Below are 18,052 nucleotides of genomic sequence, written 5' to 3'. Positions count from 1 at the left end.
TTCTATGGTTTCCTTTTCGATAACATGTCTTGATGTTATTTTGTGTTTACATCTCTCTTCCCTACTCTTAAACTTTACTTTATATCGTTGATAATAGATGAATATAGCTTACGGTAGTGTTATCGGTTGTTTACGCTCATTTACTCTTATTCCGCACTTAGTCTAAGTTAGAGTAAAAACAATCTAATCGTAATTTTAATTTGGGGGTCTAAACAAAATATTGTGTTTTCACACAAATTCGAACTTTCGTGTGTGTGTATATATATATATATATATATATATATATAATTGGAAAAGGCAACAATTGGATGCAGGGGATTAATTTTGTAAAGAAATAGAAAATTATATTTTTCTTTCTATCTAAAGTTTTAATCAAGCAAATTCACTAACAATTCCATATGTTCGCAATCTTTATATAAAAATTGGCCTGAATATTTTGCCAACTTTATTTGGTAAATGATTTGCCTAAAAAATAAATTGGTAAATGTATTTTAGAGAACCATTTCAGTTTAAATGTTAAAAGGTGATGAAAAAAAAAAAAAAAAGGTCTCAAAATATTTTCATACATAATTAACGACACAAATCCATTTACTTTTCCTTAATATTGATTACAAAATTCAATCACTGACAATGAGATACAAGTAGGTAGAAGAAGAAAATTAAAAAATAATAAAAGGGAGATTCCTCCTCGAGGACCTCGTGGATAATATTTATTTATTTATTTGTAATAAGATTTTCTTATAGAATTTTAAATAATAAAAAAAATCTCCATCATTTCCTGTTGAGTCAGATCTGATATGAGTTAGTTAGGAGTGGATTAGAAGGACAAGTCGTTGGCGCCTATAAGTCAACTCCTCACATATATGTATTAATATTATCACCTCATCCGGGTATCATGCCAGCTTAGCACCTCTTGTCTATTTGCTATTAAATAATTAAAAAAAATTATTTGATATTGAATGATATTACATTATTGGTATTAATATTTAATAAATGTGAGATATGTTAAAAATAGAAAAAGAAAAAAACCACTAACAAACCCGCTGTTTTTCAAATGTTCTATTTGTTCACCTCCACTTCCTAATCTTTCCAATCTAGAATTCAAAATTTTTTTTTTATCAAATTATTAAAAATAAATAATCTTTTTTACGCTCAATTTCACAAAAATTTCTATCCGCACTAGAATAGAAGACCAAGAAAATAAGCTCCATACCCAACAACATATTCATTCCCAAAAAACACAAATAAGAAAAAAGGCCGACAGGCGGCCTAATTTATATTACTATTTCGTTTTCAAGTTGCTTGCAATTGGCATGATGCCATTATAATTTTTTATAAACGTGGAGAGAGAGAGAGGATATATTTGAAAGAGGGGGGTGGGGGTTGGAAATGTGATAATGATATAAACATTTGGGTTTGGTTTGGTTGATCGTTTGTTGGGTGCGTTGCTTTTGAATTATTTATTTATTTATTTATTTATTGATGATTAGTTCGTCTTCTGTTCTTGCAATTTGCAAGGATGCAGCTGGAGTCGCAGGTATTATTCTTCTATTACTCTCTTTGTATTTTCTGGGTTTTTCTTTCCATTGTGATAACTTAGCTGAATTATTGGTTTTGGGAATTTTTCTTTTCTTTTGGCTTTAAACCAAAGAGAGTCACATTAAAACAACAGCAACAATGCCTTTTTCCCAAAACAAAGATAACACACCATTTTTCTATGGAATCCATTGGTTCCTGTTCTACCTGCTACAATTTTTTTTTTTTTTTTAAATTACATGAACAAAGACCAAGTTTTAATTTTCTGGAATTGGGAATTCCTATCATTAAGAAACGTATTTGTTATTGTTCTAATGGCTTTAGTTCTAGTTTTTTCTTGCATTCTTAACATAAATTGAAGAATAGGAATATCGATATTCATTAGACATTTTGTTAAGAAACTTATCGAACCTTCTTGGGGTTTTGTTGAAAGATGAATAAAGCGGTTGATAATTTCAGAAGAATCTTTTAAGAGTTGCCCGTAGTTGTGGGAGTGCACATTATGTTTTCTGTTATTAGCATAATCCAAATATTTATCCTGATTTTGGTATTTGAAAGCAAAAAAAAAAAACTACTGATCTTTGTACCCTTTGATTCAGCTTTCTTAAGTACTAGTACCTTGCATGATTTTGAGAGTCATATGCTAGAGTTGTTGGCTTCTAAAAGGAAGAAGTAGTTATATTGCACTGATAAAAAGAATCCATCTAGCAATTATGAGCTAGTAAAATTAGAGCCCAATGTGGGTATTGAATTCTGTGGCTTAGTCTAGAAGTTGAACATGTGTTCTTCTCTTTTTCTTTTTTCTTTTTTTTACCTTCTTATGAAGCACTAGAGTTCTGAAATGTAGGATTAGTGCATCTCTATTGGCTACTGAAAGCATTGGTACAAGGAATGTTTCATTTGATATACAAGTTTTACTATAGTTTCACTTCAAATACATGCTGCACTGGGGTTGCTTTCATATGCACTTTTGGCAAGTGCTGAGGGGAGTCATGTTTAGACACTCCTTTAGGAAATTTGGGCTCTGGGGCTTGTTTAATGTCAATATTATTCCCAAGAATTAGGCTGGAAATTTGAGTATATTTACAAATGAATATGGGAATAAGAGAAGCAGTGCATTTTAGAAAAGGAAACAGATATGCTTTTATTCTAACAAATTTGGAACCATCAGAGATTTGTGTGTGTGGAGGGGTAGGTAACCGTCAAAATTTTAATTGGCTCTTAACTACAACATTCAAGATAGTTATGAAAGATTGGATTTTATGAGATTAATTCTTTTGTTGCTCTAATCATAAAAAAATTGGAATATAATGGTTAATATCTTAGAATTATGATATGTTAATATACACATTTATTTGTTGCAGGGAACATCTTTGCTTTTGGGCTGTTTGTATCACCTATGTAAGTTTCAGACCTGAATAGTCTTCCTGTTTTATAAGACTTTTAAGAGGAGAAAGAGGAGCATATAGATTATATTATATTTCATCCCCTAACTAGTTTTTTTACCCCCCTCCCCCCAATAACAAAAAAAAAAATTCAGGCCCACTTTTAGGAGAATTATCAGAAACCAGTCAACAGAACAGTTCTCAGGGCTGCCGTATATATATGCTCTTTTGAATTGCTTGCTCTGCATGTGGTACGGCACCCCCCTCATATCTTCTGACAATGTATTGGTTACAACTGTCAATTCAATCGGTGCAGTTTTTCAGATGATCTACATTATACTCTTCATAGTATATGCTGAGAAAGTGAAAAAGGTTAAATACATGCAAACTTAATATGATGATGAAATTCCTGAAAGCCTTTTGTCTAATTCTAAGCTGTCATTCACTTTCCCCTTAAATGTTGCTGGCAGTTGAGGATGCTTGGTTTGTTGCTGGCAGTTTTTGTGTTGTTTGCAATTGTAGTGGCTGGAAGCTTGCAAATGATGGACCATATGATGCGGTGGATCTTTGTTGGATCACTGAGTGGTGCTTCCCTTGTGTCAATGTTTGCTTCTCCATTGTTTATAATTGTAAGTTTTATATCAGGCATTTGCATACCTTTTGCTAGAAATGGTATGTCTCTTTAATTGCTCAACTTTTGATTACTTTTTGTTTGTTGTTATATCCTTCAGAATTTGGTGATCCGGACAAAGAGTGTAGAATTTATGCCATTTTATCTCTCCCTTTCCACCTTCCTAATGAGCTCATGTTTCTTTCTATATGGACTGTTTAATTATGATCCATTCATTTATGTAAGCTTCCCTCAGCACATTGTTTGCTCCTCTCTCTCTCTCTCTGTCTCTGTATCTTCTAATTTCTTCGATACCAATACTTTACCAGTTCAGTTTTTTATATGTGGGCTTGTGTATTTTCCCACGAGTAAATATTTTATTTCTGTACGAATTTCAGGTCCCCAATGGGATGGGAACCATTTTGGGGATTATACAATTGGTGTTGTACTTCTACTATAGCAACAGATCAAGAGAGGATTCCAGAGAACCTTTGATAGTGTCATATGGATGAGTAGCTATGATGACAGGCAAAGGTAACGACACATGCATTGTTTTTGCTTGAGTGATTAGGTCATTGTTTTTATCATGTGAGATGATTCTATTCTCTGTGGTATTACTGTGATGGGAAGCCCTGCTCTACTCTTTCCTTGTGTGGACAAGAAAGAACTTTCGGAGTGATCAAATTTACTGTCCAATCAAATGGGTGTTATGCTCCTCTTGTTCCACACACAGAAGCAAACTGCTTCTCTTAGCACAAATGTGTGCTTGTAAATTTTATTTGCAGTTTAATAATTGCATTAGTGGGATCTGATTTTTTTATTATTAATAGGTGAAAGCCGATGCTGTTTTTGTACAAGAAATAAGAAGGCAAACTGCTTGAAATAAAGAACGGTGAAAGTTCCAACTTGAAACTAAAGCCATTTCTTGAGCCAATCAACCTGCTTCCTTCCCCCACTGTCTCTCTCTGTCCTTGTGTGTTTGAGCATCCATATACATATGTATGTATGTATATTTGAATCACCCTGTCTTTTGTTTCCTTTTCTTATTCTCTTTTCCCCCTAAATGTGTTTCTATATAAATATGTGGTTTCAAAATGTGTATAAAAAGACCATCAAATCAGCAGTACTTCATAGATGGCTGATTGCAATTGCCACAGAAATGTCTAAACCTGTAAAGCCCTTTTTTGATATGGCTTTATCAGCTTGCACTGTTGTTTTCCCTTTTTCCTTCTCAAGTGACTGCTACGTATAACATTTTATTGCAGATTAACTGCTTGCCAATTATATATGCTTATACCTCTCTTGATTGTCTTGCTATTCGGTTTTGGGCTTCAGAAAGCTCCAGTTCTGAAATTACTTGCAAGATCCTGAATGATATGCCTAACATGTTAAATTGTTGATTATCATCACCATGCAATGACTACTATTTTTTGCGTTAAAGGTTTGATGAGCTTTAGATAGCTGTAATTTATTTGTGCCTCAAGACCTAGATGATAACTATGTATTTTTCAAATCTATGAACTGTCTAGAGCATCAATAAAAAGAATGACATGGCTTAAAAAGTTACCATTAGTTTTTGAGTAGAGTGTGTGGTGCGTTTTTAGATTAGAAACCCATCTTCTCTCCCCTGAGTGTGTGTTTGTTTTTAAATAATAAATAAATAAATAAAAAAGAAACAATAGATTGACTATAAGAAAGTAAGAAAGTGAGTGGAAGAAAGTGAAATTCATAAAACTTTCAAGTAGGTGCGGCATTACTTGTTCTTTAGGGGTTTATTTTAACCCCCTAACTTTAAAAAATATATATATATATATATATATATACAAAATATTTTTTATTAGTTTACTTTACCTTTAAAAATAGTTTTGCACACCTTGACTTAAATCTTACACACTTCGACACAGATTAGACGAGTCCAAAACCAAACAACAATGCAAATCAACTCATCCTAATACCGACCAACAATATATAGCACAAATCTCTCTCTCTCTCTCTCTCTCTCTCTCTCTCTCTCTCTCTCATGAATCTCTTTTTCCTATATGACAATTAGTATCTCTAATTCTAAGAGTAAAACGTGAGCATTTGTTAATTATCTTTTCATTATAAATTTATATATTATTTGTGTGAGTATGTGTCTGATATTGATTGTGTGCATTATTCATTATTATAAGGGATAATTACAATAAACCCATCTAGGGTATGACCCGTTTTCACTTTGCTAACTCGTGGTTTAAAACTTTACACTTTTTTCACTTGAGGTTAGTTCCGTTAATCTTCCGTAACCCACCTCTCCACTTGCTGATAGAAAAACACATTTTTAGGCAAAAACAAATATAACAAGAATCAAAAAGTTAGAAATTTTTAAAGCAGAGAGTCACATGAGTTTTAATATCTGAACTTGGGTAATCCATTTGCTGTCAAATCTTTGTCCCCCTCTTCAACACAACCTTCCTTGAGAGACTAATGATTTTTGTGGGGTGGTAGGTGAAGGAAAGTGTGAAAGTGGGTTTGGGTGGTAGAAGTCAAAGCGGGAGTGCTGGCTGCGAGTTTGGTTCTCAGAATCTCATGCATTTGGCAAGCTCTACCCTCTTCGGCGTCTTATTCGACTTTTTTTTTTTTTTTAAATTCCAATTTTAACTTCTATCGCTTCGCATTTATACAAGACAAAGTTAATCACAGTTGAATCTTAGTTCAACCATGCTTGGGATTGGTTGATAGGTTTATTATATTTATATACTTGACTTCTAAGTTGGAAGGTTCCTTTCTTTCTTTCCTTGGTGGTGTTTGGCTATGCAGAAAAGACCAGAAATTGGGAAAGGGACAAGTTGAGATCAAGGTCAATCCACAATAGTAAGAAACCAAACCCACTCTCAAAACATGTTGCTAAATTTCTCTCCCTGTCTTACATTCCAATCTAGCACCTAGAAGCCACCACCACGACACCAAACACATGGCTGATCTACCATGATCCAAACCCACGGCTGGATTTTTCTATACCTCACACTTCAGTTGTTGGCTTATCTCTATCTCACTCTCTTTATTGATAACATTGCTGGTTGTTTTGAGATGTTGGTCTTCTTGTAAAATTTGGTTCAAAATTTTGAGTTGTTGTGAAATTGTTGATATTGTCATAGATTAAAAATAATTTTATTGAGCCATTTGATTAGTGTGTTGTTCCTCCACTTTGTTCTTATTGAAGTTCATGAGCAATGATAAAACCCTAGCTTTTTGATTCTTGTTATATTTGTTTTTGCCTAAAAATGTGTTTTTCCCTAAAAATGTGTTTTTCTAATGGCAAATGGAGAGGTGGGTTACGGAAGGCTAACAGAACTAACCTCAGGTGGGGTAAAGTGTAAAGTTTTAAACCACGGGTAGGCAAAGTGAAAACAGGCTATACCACAGGTAGGTTTACTGTAATTATCTCTTATTATAACTAGTTGTGGACCCGTGTGTTGCGTGTGATTATTTTTTAAGGTGGTCTCATTATTATTATTATTTTGTAATTTGAACTAATTTAATGAAAAGTAATGCATTTCATAATCATATTTATCACAAGATAATTTTTTATTATTGTAGAATTGTTTTATTTAAAATTTGAAACCTTAATTCTACCATAGTCAATTGACTAATTTTTACATCTCTAAGTCAATTAAACACATTTTCCATGCTACATATAAACCTTCTTTTCTGTAAGGGTTGAAATAATGTGGGTAATATTTTTTTCTATGGAAGTTATAAAAAAAAAAAAAAAAAAAAAATTAAAATTCACCTTGTCTTGATGTTTTCTAAAAATTAAATTTGGCAATTTTCTTTCGATAATTGTGAAAATTCCAAGCAATAATTCAGAAGATAATTCATGTTACATGTTCAGGCTTTGATTGCGTAATTCTATGATTGATTTGGATTGCAATTTATAAGTTGAATATGGTGGTATATATCTAAAATGGCCTAACTCTGTAGTTTATGTAATTAAATATAGTGTTGTGTGTGATTTATAGAGTAGCGATAATTGTAGTAATTAAAAATTGGTTTTTCATTATCTTTTAAGTTAATAAAAACCTTACATATACTTTTTTTTTCTCAAAAAAACCTTTAAATATTTTTTTAACGTGAATCTTTACCTATACCTTAATAAGTAAACTCTATACATTTCATTTTCTTAGATGCATAAAAAAAGATATTTATTTTATAATAATAGTGGCTAATTAGTTTTTTCGTAATCTTATTTATACCGTTTCTTACTATTATCATATTTTACTGGTTGGTGATTTTTATAATAGAGGCATTAAATGAGAGTTAAATTCTTAGAACATTTCATTAGATTTTAAAAGTTGTGGTGTGTGAAGAATATAAGCATTTAAGGATTTATATATATATATATATATATATATATAAAATTTATAAATAATGTTAAATGAAATGTCAAAAAAAGGATTTCGAAAATTTTCATTTTTATTTCTTATATATTTCTATTATTACTGAAGAACGTCTTCCTTCTAGTTTTGATAATAAATATGATTTTCTAGATTAGAGTTTGATTAGTTTCAAGTTTAAATTTTGTACGATTGTAATTAATTGTTGATTATATGATTTAATTAAGTGAATTTAATGATTTATTTATTTGCATTGTAAAATTTTTAATAACATTAGTAAGTTCATCTTTAATTAATTTTTTTACTCCTTTAGCCGTTAGCCTCTTTGTTTTCCAATTAACAGTTACTAATTAATTTATTTAATTGATGTTTGATTTCTTTTACTAATATCTCTCTCTCTCTCTCTCTCTCTCTCTCTCTCTCTCTCTCTCTCTCTCTCTCCGTTAACATCCTATTGTTTCCCAAATTTGATGATAATTCTAATGTACTAAATATGCTTATTGTAACATTTATTTTTATTTTTATGTTATTCCATTTTGCTGCCATGAAGTTAGTATATCCATAACTATTAGTTTATTTTATGATATGTTTGGTTTGATATTATTATTATTATTATTATTATATTTATTATTATTTAGTGTTTCTAAAATAGCATGTGTTTTGTATTCTCTTTTTTTATTGATGCATTGTAACGTTTTATGGGACTACTTTATAAGAAATTTTTTTATTCTATTATTTTTTTTAATTGAGTGTTTCTAAATTGATATTTGTTTTGTATTTCATTTTTCCATTGATGCATTGTAACATTTAATGGGAAGACTTTATAAGAACAATTTTTATTTATTGAATTTAAAAAAAATATTGTATTTTTAATTTTTAAAAAAGATGAGATAGAATATAAATAATTATGATATGGAGGATGTTGCTAAAGTTAAATGTTGAATAAAATAAGATGAGAAGAAAAATAGTAAAAATGAAATGTAAAGCAATAAACACCATATTATTTTAGTTATGCTATGTAATAAAGTAATATTATATTTTTATATACTATCTTTATAATGCAATAATATAACATTTAAAAACCAATGAGAATAAAAAAAAATAACAACATAAAAAACAAAACTAAATCGTATCAACTAGATTACCAGCCAATTCCAATTTTAGCAAACCGACTGACTTCTAGTAGTCTAAAACTGATTTCTGTGATGCATTTGGTGGAGCTTTCAATATTGCATCAGTATATTTTGATGGTCAACCTGTTACACTAAAATAAAAAATATATATATACCAAAAACTGAAGGAAAAAAAAAAAATATATATATATATATATATATAGAGAGAGAGAGAGAGAGAGGCTTTTTGTGTGTGGAAAAATATAAATTATGTATGGAATAAGAGAGGGAATGAAAATTTTATAGTATGAGGATAATAATAAGAAGAGTAAAAAATAAATGAAGATAAAAAGAATAGAATAATAGAAATATTGAGAGTAGTGGGGATATGAAAAGTTAAAATGAAATGAGAAATGTTGAAGAAAGTGAAGGTAGAGAGTAGTGGGGATATGAAAAGCTAAAATGGAATTGAAAATTTAATCATAAATAAGAATAGTTAATAATAAGATAAATTAAATATGATATTTTGATTGTAATATAATAGAGTTTTTAATTCACTTTAAATGTTTAAAAATTGTATAAAAAATTGGGAAAAAAAATTGATAATGACATAGTTGTTGATGTGGTTTAACGTGAGCGTAGTAACATTAAATCCTATACTTCAGCTTTTAGTAATATATAGATGTTATTTGTGTGAATGTGTGCATGTATTAGTGTATAATGTAAATTTATATAATTTAATAATTAGTAAATATAGATGGTTTATCACATTTGTGTATTGTTATTATGGTATGATAACATTCTACTATAAAATTAGTGATTTAAAAAATAAAGATAGATAATGACAAATCATAATGAATTACCATGTATAATGAACTATCATGTAAGGATTTTTAAAATATAAAAACTTGTAAAAGGAAATTGTAAAACTTCATGTATTTACATTTGACTTTTTTTTTTCGTTGATTACTTGACATATTTAAGTTCTCTTTTTATTAAATTTTGTTTAACATAAATTTCTTAATGAACCCCTCTAAAAAAAAATCCTAGAGTCACCATTACATTCAAGTCTTTTTTTTTTTCTTTTTTTTTTTTCAAATATTAAAATGAAAAAAATATAAATAAAATAAATTTTCAGATGTCAAAATGAAAAAAATATAAAAATAAATTTTTTTTTTCACACAGGTTTTTTCGATATCAAAATGAAAAAAATATATAAATAAATTAAATTTTCAAATATCAAAATGAAAAAAATATAAAAATAAAATGAAATTGAGCACTTAGTGCTATAATTGTAGTGGACACATAAAAATGACATGGTTGATTGACTATAAGCTTTGGAATATGTTGTTTAAAATTAAGAAATCCTGAAAATGACTGAGTGTTAAATTGGATTTGAATGGCTGACTACGAATGGTGTAAGGAACCGCGACAAAGAATATTCAATCAAAGAGTTTATATGCCAATAATGCTCTTTCAACTAATAAAGACAACATCAATAACTTTATAAACCACGTCAATACACGTTCGATACAATTTAGTTAGAGGTTTTTGTAAGGTTGAATTTATTCAACCATCTAATTGGCTTTATTCCGTGCCAAATTTGCTTGTAATTCAGCATTTTGTAACCCTGTATTTAGGTGGGATTGATGTAAGGGTAGAGAGTGAGATAGAGTGAAGGCCATACGGTTATCTCGCGACTGGATCTCGCGACTTAGTCAAGCCGCGAGGTCAAGCCGCGAACCACCCCTGTTTTGTAAAAACCTGACGTTTCACATTCCTCTCCACTCCAGTATAAATACCCCTATTACCCACGATTGATAGAGAGCTTCCAGAGAGAATTTTGAGAGAGAAACCCTAAAGAAAAACTAGATTAATTCACACACAATCTATACCTTAGAAACTCTTCAAATTCCTCAACTCTCTTCCTCTCCATTGTTAAATCCTTGAGAGGCATTATACTAAACCAGGTTCTCACCATCATCATCATTGTGAGACTGCTGTTTGGATTTCTGGGAAGCAGTTAGGAAGGAGCCAATCTACATTGGTTAATGCTACGGTCTAGTAGCGGAATCCGGAAAGCTAGAAAAGAAAAAGGTTCGACGCAACCTCGTTGGAGCAAGAAGCCTGGAGGGCTTAGGTGCACTGGGTAGATTAGGCTTGGAGGGTCTATTGCTGTCCTTGTATCCCAACTATATTTTCTAGTCGATTGATTACCGCTTGGAGGGCGGCGGAGAGGTTTTTCACCAAGGGCTTCGGTTTCCTCTTCGATAACACATCGTGTGTTGTCTTTGTGTTTGCATCTTCCTTCCTCTCTATCTTTGCCTTTTATTTATCTGCTGTGGATTTTAATCTGTTATGACTTAGATAGTATTTAATCAATTTCGTATGATAGCATATGTTAAGTTTCCGCACACTAGTTGTTTGACATATTGCTTGAATTGATTAAATTGTAATTTGGGGGTCTAAACGTTCAAAGGTGTTTTTGTACACGTTTTTGAACTTTCAGTTTTTTTTATATTATTTTTTATATTTTATTTATTTTTAGGTGAATCACGATAGAGATTAAATGTAAGTTGATAATACCGAAAAATCACCAATGAGCTACACAGTTTTTGTGCGCTCGAAACAATAGTTGCACAATAAACAGAGAAGACCTAACAAAAAACACCGGTGTGGTGTCGGCCAAATACTCTCCTCCAAAGGTCAAGTTAGAATTTCTCACAACTCTAGTGTGCTAGAGTGGGTCAATTAAGCATACCTGTTTTCTAAGGGTCTTTGGGTTTTTATAGTAGTGTAAAATCAAATTCCTATGCTTGCGCAACAAGTCTTTTCCATATAGGGAAGATCCTCATTAATGGGCGTATTTTCCAGAATCTTTTTTGCATTAGAATTCTATTCATGTTGAGATTCTATGGGTTAGGGACGCAAGTCGTTTCCATTTAAGATTCCTTGAAGATCACATAATGACCAAATTAGCGCCACGTGGCCCTTTGGTCCGTCCACCATGATCTGTTCACACCGGATCCGTCCACTTCCGGCCCACTCATCTTGATTTGTTTAGCCCATCCAAATGGACCTGTCATCTATAAACTCTGATTCGTCGCATCACTATTCGTCCTCTTCACAAGGAAACCATTTTTGAGAGCTTGAAATATCTCATTTTTCTCATTATTTGAGAGAAAATTGTGTTATGGTCTTTAATATATATATATAGATAAGAATTATTAACCCTACGTGGGGTCTAGTGGTAAGTGTTCATCTATATGGTTATCAATGCTTGTATTTGAGCCAGGCAGCCAATACTAGCAACTGGGGCCACATACTAATTTGAGATGTATGTGGTATATCCTGTCAGATAAGAATTGACCAACTTCGATCCTACCTTTGTTTATTAAACTCACACTCGGGCCGTAGACCAATTAGTGTGTGAATTAGAGATAAACCTTCGGTTATTGGGTCTTTATGTGGTCTTTGCTCTGGTTGTTCTTAATGGGTTATGTTTCTTGATATATATGGGTTAGTGCAAGTTGTATAAAAGGTATGTTAAGAAAAAATTTCAAAACTCCAAACGGTACTTCTCAGTTGATTGAGAGAGGAGATTTTCCACCATTAATTAACTTTTGGGCTCTTTTCCCCCTTTCGGTTAATAATTCAAACGTGAGATTGATATTGAACGTAGTGAGATTGAGATTGAACGTAGTGGTTGGTTTCGTCAACGAGGGCAAAAGTGAGAAATTTGGCATCAATGCATTTTTTTATTTTTTTTTATTTATTTTATGGGTTGTGTTAAACTCCTTTATTCTTCTTCTTTTTTACCCTTTTGTTTTTTCAATGGTTGATGTCACTCCAAAACAATGTACTGTGTCTGACTTTTGCTGAAGAAGTATGATGCATTTCAATCTAAAAGTATATCTAGTGCATAATCAAGAAAAATTGTTAGCCACACCCAAAAGGATTAATCTAGTCACAATTAAGACTTCTTTTAGTTGTTTATAGAATTATCTCAACATATATCCAATATAATCTTCCAACTTATATCCCTGACTTCCTCGTCAGGGCCTATTTTCTGAGGAAGTATCCCCAAGTCCATAGAGGGATACCAATCTAGTTCTGATACTATTTGTAGCGACCTAAGATAAAGCACTAGCCACACCTACATTGTGTCCGGGAGATAAACACCTTAGGGAGATTCCATGAGTAATTAATATAATATATAGAGACACATTTAATCTAAAAGGCCTAAGCCCAATAAGTATGAACTCAACTATATTATTTTAACCACTCATTCTTTTTATTATTATTTAAAGTGAGACTTCACTTACACATATACACCAACAATCTCCCCCTAACGTGTGAGTCTATGCCTCTCCATAAGCTTCATTTGCAAAAGGGCTCAAAGTACACATACCTCGTCTCTGCTCCAATTGCAAAAGGGACCTTAATAACCTTAACCTTGCCATTTTTGCCACATGCCACCATGAGCTCTGATAACACTTGCTGGGGAGATAAACACATTGGGAAGACTTATTGAGTAGTTAGTATAACATATAGAGACACACTTAACTCAAAAGACCCAAACTCTAAAGGTACGAGTTCAACTGTATCATATTAACTACTCATTTTTTTCGTCATTCACACGTGTACCCAAAAAGGGCATGTCTAGTCACAATTGCTCCTTATAGTTGTTTATAAAGGCCAAATCAACCCACTATATGCTTGACACGAGATTCAGCACATACCCACACAATACACACTTAATCAATATCTAATCAATTTGTGGCATCACATAATACCACATTATTTAACATTTTAAATGACGTAATACCATGCACATATTTAGATACAAGAAAAAAAAATCTTTTATCACATGTCAACAAAAAATATAGGATACAAAGCCAAACCCTCAAAATGGATTCCATCTTGCCATATTTCTTCGACCATATGTGTGTTTAATCACATGTCAACAAAAAATCTTTTAACAAAAATAAGCTCAATAGAGAAATAATATGTCCACAACATTTCCACAACAAATCTTAAGTGGCAAGTTATTACTAGTTGTTATTATTGGTGCAAAAAAGTAATCTTGGTGTTATGTTCAAATTTGAACCAATAACAACTAACCACTTATGATTTGTTGTGAAAATGTTGTAAAAATGTTGTGGATGTAGCATATCTCAACTCAATAAGTTGAATTTTTTTGTTTTTTGTTTTTTTAAGCAAAAACAATTTTAGAAATAAACTTTATCCCACAAAACTCTCCTAATAGTAACTTTTTTCTCTTAGCCTCTCTTTCTCTCCCCCACAAACACACCATAGACTATTATTGATCAATGTTCACCGAATTTTTAACTTTTTTCCAAATGACATTTTCTACTTAAACTTGTGTTGCTTTTCTACATAGTTTATTTATTTATTTTTTTGCACATTTTGAGTTTGAGACATGTTTTCAATTTGAGGCTTTTTGATAGCTCAAAGAATAGAATTTTTTTTTTTTTCCAATTTGGTGTGTGTTTTCGTTAATTAAAGTTTTTTTTTTTTTTTTGGTATAATTATTTGAAATTAAAAAATATTAATGATTTTTCATGTAAACCAAACAAAAGAAAATATTTTTTTGGTTCATTTTTAAGATCTGAATAGAACAGGGAAAAAACAAATATATTTTCCAAAACGACAAGTCATTAAAAATAATAATAATTCAAGGTCAAAGTCAAAACAATGAAATGGGTACCGTATTTCTTGGATCATATGTAACTTCTTTTGGAAGATTGGCTTCAACGGATGTCCATTAATTATGTACGAAGCTTCTCATCTTCCTTTGATCATTATAAATTTACTAAAAAAGGATTTTGTATTTTCTAAGTGCATCTCCATGTTCATTTGCCTAGTTGATCATTTCTCTCTTTCTCGGCTTGCAGGTAAGTTTGTTTCGAATGGGTTCAATACCTCATAAGTGTTTTTATGTTTATGGTGGCCTTTCCATACATTATATCTTTTGATGGATATGTTAGGATCAAAAGATTGGATTTGATCCTATCACATATCACATATGTTTCTTGATAATTAATGCTTTTTATTATCACGTTAATGATCAATTAGTTTTTAGTATAAACAAAATCCGAACTTAAATTCTTTATTCAACTACAAAAACTTTTACCTATTGAGTTGACTAGAATTCCCGTCTTTCCATATATATTAAAACGAGATTTTTTTTTTTTGGGTAATAATTTGGTAATTATAGACTACAATAAAACGTGGAGAACTTTGAATATTTCCATTAAAAACACCAGGATATGCTAATTGAATAACAAAGCTCTTGACATATTAATTAAGACGACTTTTAGTATGTTTGTATGAGATTCTTTTGTATGTAACGCATAAACGTGGAGTATCTTAGACATATGCGTAAAAGCAAGGTACTTTGGTGATCATGCATCTAATTATTTACCAAAGCAAATTGGATGAAATTGGGGATGAAAAATTTGCGGAAAGTAAAGTGATAATTGTGTTGCGGCATTGCAAATAAAACCCAGGCCACAGTCAACGGAAATTTCCACTATCTTTTTGTTACAACTATTTAAAAGTTAGAAAAAGAAATTACAGCAAGTCTCTCAGCGTAGTTCTCTCCGCAGCAGCAGGTTTTAGTACCTATACAAAAGCGGGAACCAAGTGAACAACAAAATCCTCCAAAATTAGTAAGGCCAGCTCTATCTTGAGTCTCGTGCAATTTTAAGAGCAAGTTGATCACAGGAATTTTACAAAACTCGACTCGTTCCACACTCATCAAATAAATCCCTCAACATGACAAAAGGTTACACTCGTATCTCCCAATTTGATTGCCAGGACAACTTTAGGGGCAAATTTTGGGAAAAGTAGAGTAAAAATAGAAGAGAAACCATCTTCCAATTGGTTATAAGATTGCCCATACCTTTTCTCAACTTTTCTTTGGCAATCAAACACCTTCTTCACTCCATTTGTGTATCATGCATGATTTTGCACTATCTATATATAAATATTTTCTCACTAGTAGATAGTATGGAAGGGAGAAGGGAAAGGAGAGATGAAATTCAAATCACAGACATGAGATAGTAGAAAGGATGTCATTATTGCTAGGCATACCATATTAATTGATATAAGCATATCATTAAGGTCTAATATAAATTAAAAACAACCAACTTATCCAATATGTGATTTTCTCAATTGAATGATTTTTTTGTCCCACTTTTAATGTTCTCTTTTATGTTTAACAAAATGCAATATGTCATGTGTTTGAATTTTTTTTTCTTTTTCACAAATCATTTACAATGGTCGAGTTAACAAACTTATACTAGTTTTCATTTTGCCCTATCACTAATATTACTTTTTTTACCTACCAATAAAAACTTGCGACCTTGACAGATTTTAAATTCTTTGTGCATGTAGAATTATTGATTTTATAAAAATAAAAAAAAATAATATGTGACAAATTGTGATTAATGAAACATAAAATGAGACAATCAAAATGGGACTAAAAATTTATATTTATTGTCTCAATCTAATGTAGGACAGGAATGCAGCAATATGTTATCAAATAAATTAAGCAACGTTTCTCAAAAAAATAAATAAATAAATTAAGCAACACATATATGGTACAATGATTTAATTACCTGTTGATGAGTGTTTTCCTTGCATGATTGGGACTCGCTAAGTAGCTGGCCTTGTTCATCATAAAGAATAAGCCCACTAAACCTAGGAAGCTCACACTTCTCTCCCATAAGTATTGGCCTTTGCCAGAGTGGTGACAAAGTGTTATGGCTTTGCCAACCCACATCAAATTCACACCTTCTCAACCCAAGAAGTGGTGTTAGACCCTCTCTCCAACTTCCAATATTACACGTTTCTAATTCACCCCACTTGTTTGCTCTACTCCACCGCATAGACCCCATTAACAGCCTCTTGATCGAAACCCAATTACCACAACTTGGCTCCACAGGCCATTTCTCTATCATATTGGAGTCATTTATTGTGACCATGTCATGCCTAGGAAGTTGCTTTCTTTTAGCCTTCTTCTTTAGTATTGTTGCGGTGCAGAGAGCGATGAGAGCAAAAGCAGTGCACACAAATAGGATAACTGCTTCTTGAGTTGAAAGCTTCAGTTTGTCCTCTAAATTCCACAAAGCTTCCATGCCTAGATTGTGTTTTTATTGTGTAACAAATTAAAGAGTACACCACTAACACAATGCAATCCAAATGAATTAGTGTAAGTGTTAGCTATATTTGGAAAGTAAACGCAAATTGAAATAAATATGCATGGTATTTGGTATTGTTATTGGTATCGTTGGGTTGTCGAGGTTCACGTGAGGTCCACCGCTAATTGGGCCTATAAATCTACGGGCCTTAATGTTTTGATGCCGTTGGAGAATCTCACCGTTTGAAACTAATAATAATACACGGTCACGGGTTATACAAGGTTCTTATTTTATTTATTTATTTTGATTCAAGGTTCTAATTTATAAAATCTCTGCCACCTCTCTCTCTCTCTCTCTCTGTGCCTTTTTGTCATTTTTGCATTTTTTGCTAGTTAAGATTGGTCTAGAATTTGGCTGTGTTTATTTCATGTGAAAAACATATACAAAAAATATTTTACACCTGACTTGATGTTTAGGTGGACTGAAAATATGTTTGACTGTAAAATAGAGGGTGGGAGTGTAAATTGCTTTACACTTTTATTTTACTTTCAACCATTTTACACCTTGAGAGAGAGAGAGAGAGAGAGAGAGAGAGAGAGAGCCATTTGCCGGATTATACATATTTTTCGATAACCATTTACGTGCAAACTAAATATTGGAAATCATTTTCCAGTGTATTTCCAAAACACAACCAAACAACTGAAAATATTTTCTTTTCCAAAAAATATTTTCACCTAAAAAAATTCATACTTGAAAAACATTTTACATCGAGGCAAACATAGCCTTTTTTTTGACTCATTGTGGCAGTGAACGTGAACTGGCTGTTGCAGACAATTATGGACTACTAATTGCTTGGCTGTCAAACAAC

At 31.6% G+C, this 18,052-nt stretch overlaps 2 protein-coding genes across 4 annotated transcripts; one reads left to right on the top strand and one right to left on the bottom strand.

Annotated features, from left to right (window-relative positions):
• Positions 1 to 1,044: 1,044 nt before the first annotated feature.
• LOC115957763 (bidirectional sugar transporter SWEET2) lies at positions 1,045 to 4,848 on the top strand. Of its 3 annotated transcripts, none has more exons than XM_031076082.1 (7): positions 1,045 to 1,537; positions 2,901 to 2,937; positions 3,077 to 3,293; positions 3,392 to 3,550; positions 3,653 to 3,772; positions 3,930 to 4,065; positions 4,362 to 4,848. In XM_031076082.1, exons 1-6 carry the CDS (start codon positions 1,483 to 1,485, stop codon positions 4,041 to 4,043), a joined length of 702 nt encoding a protein of 233 aa, XP_030931942.1. In that variant the 5' UTR covers positions 1,045 to 1,482; the 3' UTR covers positions 4,044 to 4,065; positions 4,362 to 4,848. The 3 variants fall into 3 exon arrangements, with proteins under 3 accessions (XP_030931942.1, XP_030931943.1, XP_030931945.1); XM_031076083.1 differs by having other exon boundaries at positions 1,046 to 1,537; positions 3,238 to 3,293; XM_031076085.1 differs by lacking the exon at positions 3,077 to 3,293 and having other exon boundaries at positions 1,492 to 1,537.
• A 10,735-nt stretch (positions 4,849 to 15,583) lies between these two features.
• On the bottom strand, positions 15,584 to 17,181 carry LOC115955156. Its single transcript, XM_031073209.1, has 2 exons — positions 16,663 to 17,181; positions 15,584 to 15,664 (listed from the first exon to the last, which is right to left on the bottom strand). Exons 1-2 carry the CDS (start codon positions 17,179 to 17,181, stop codon positions 15,614 to 15,616), a joined length of 570 nt encoding a protein of 189 aa, XP_030929069.1. The 3' UTR covers positions 15,584 to 15,613.
• Between the last annotated feature and the right edge of the window lie 871 nt (positions 17,182 to 18,052).

This window comes from Quercus lobata, chromosome 8 (genome assembly GCF_001633185.2).
Source record: "Quercus lobata isolate SW786 chromosome 8, ValleyOak3.0 Primary Assembly, whole genome shotgun sequence".
Classification (NCBI taxonomy): Eukaryota; Viridiplantae; Streptophyta; class Magnoliopsida; order Fagales; family Fagaceae; genus Quercus; species Quercus lobata.
The sequence above is the reverse complement of the archived record's forward strand: the minus strand, read 5'-3'. Positions and strand labels throughout refer to the sequence as shown.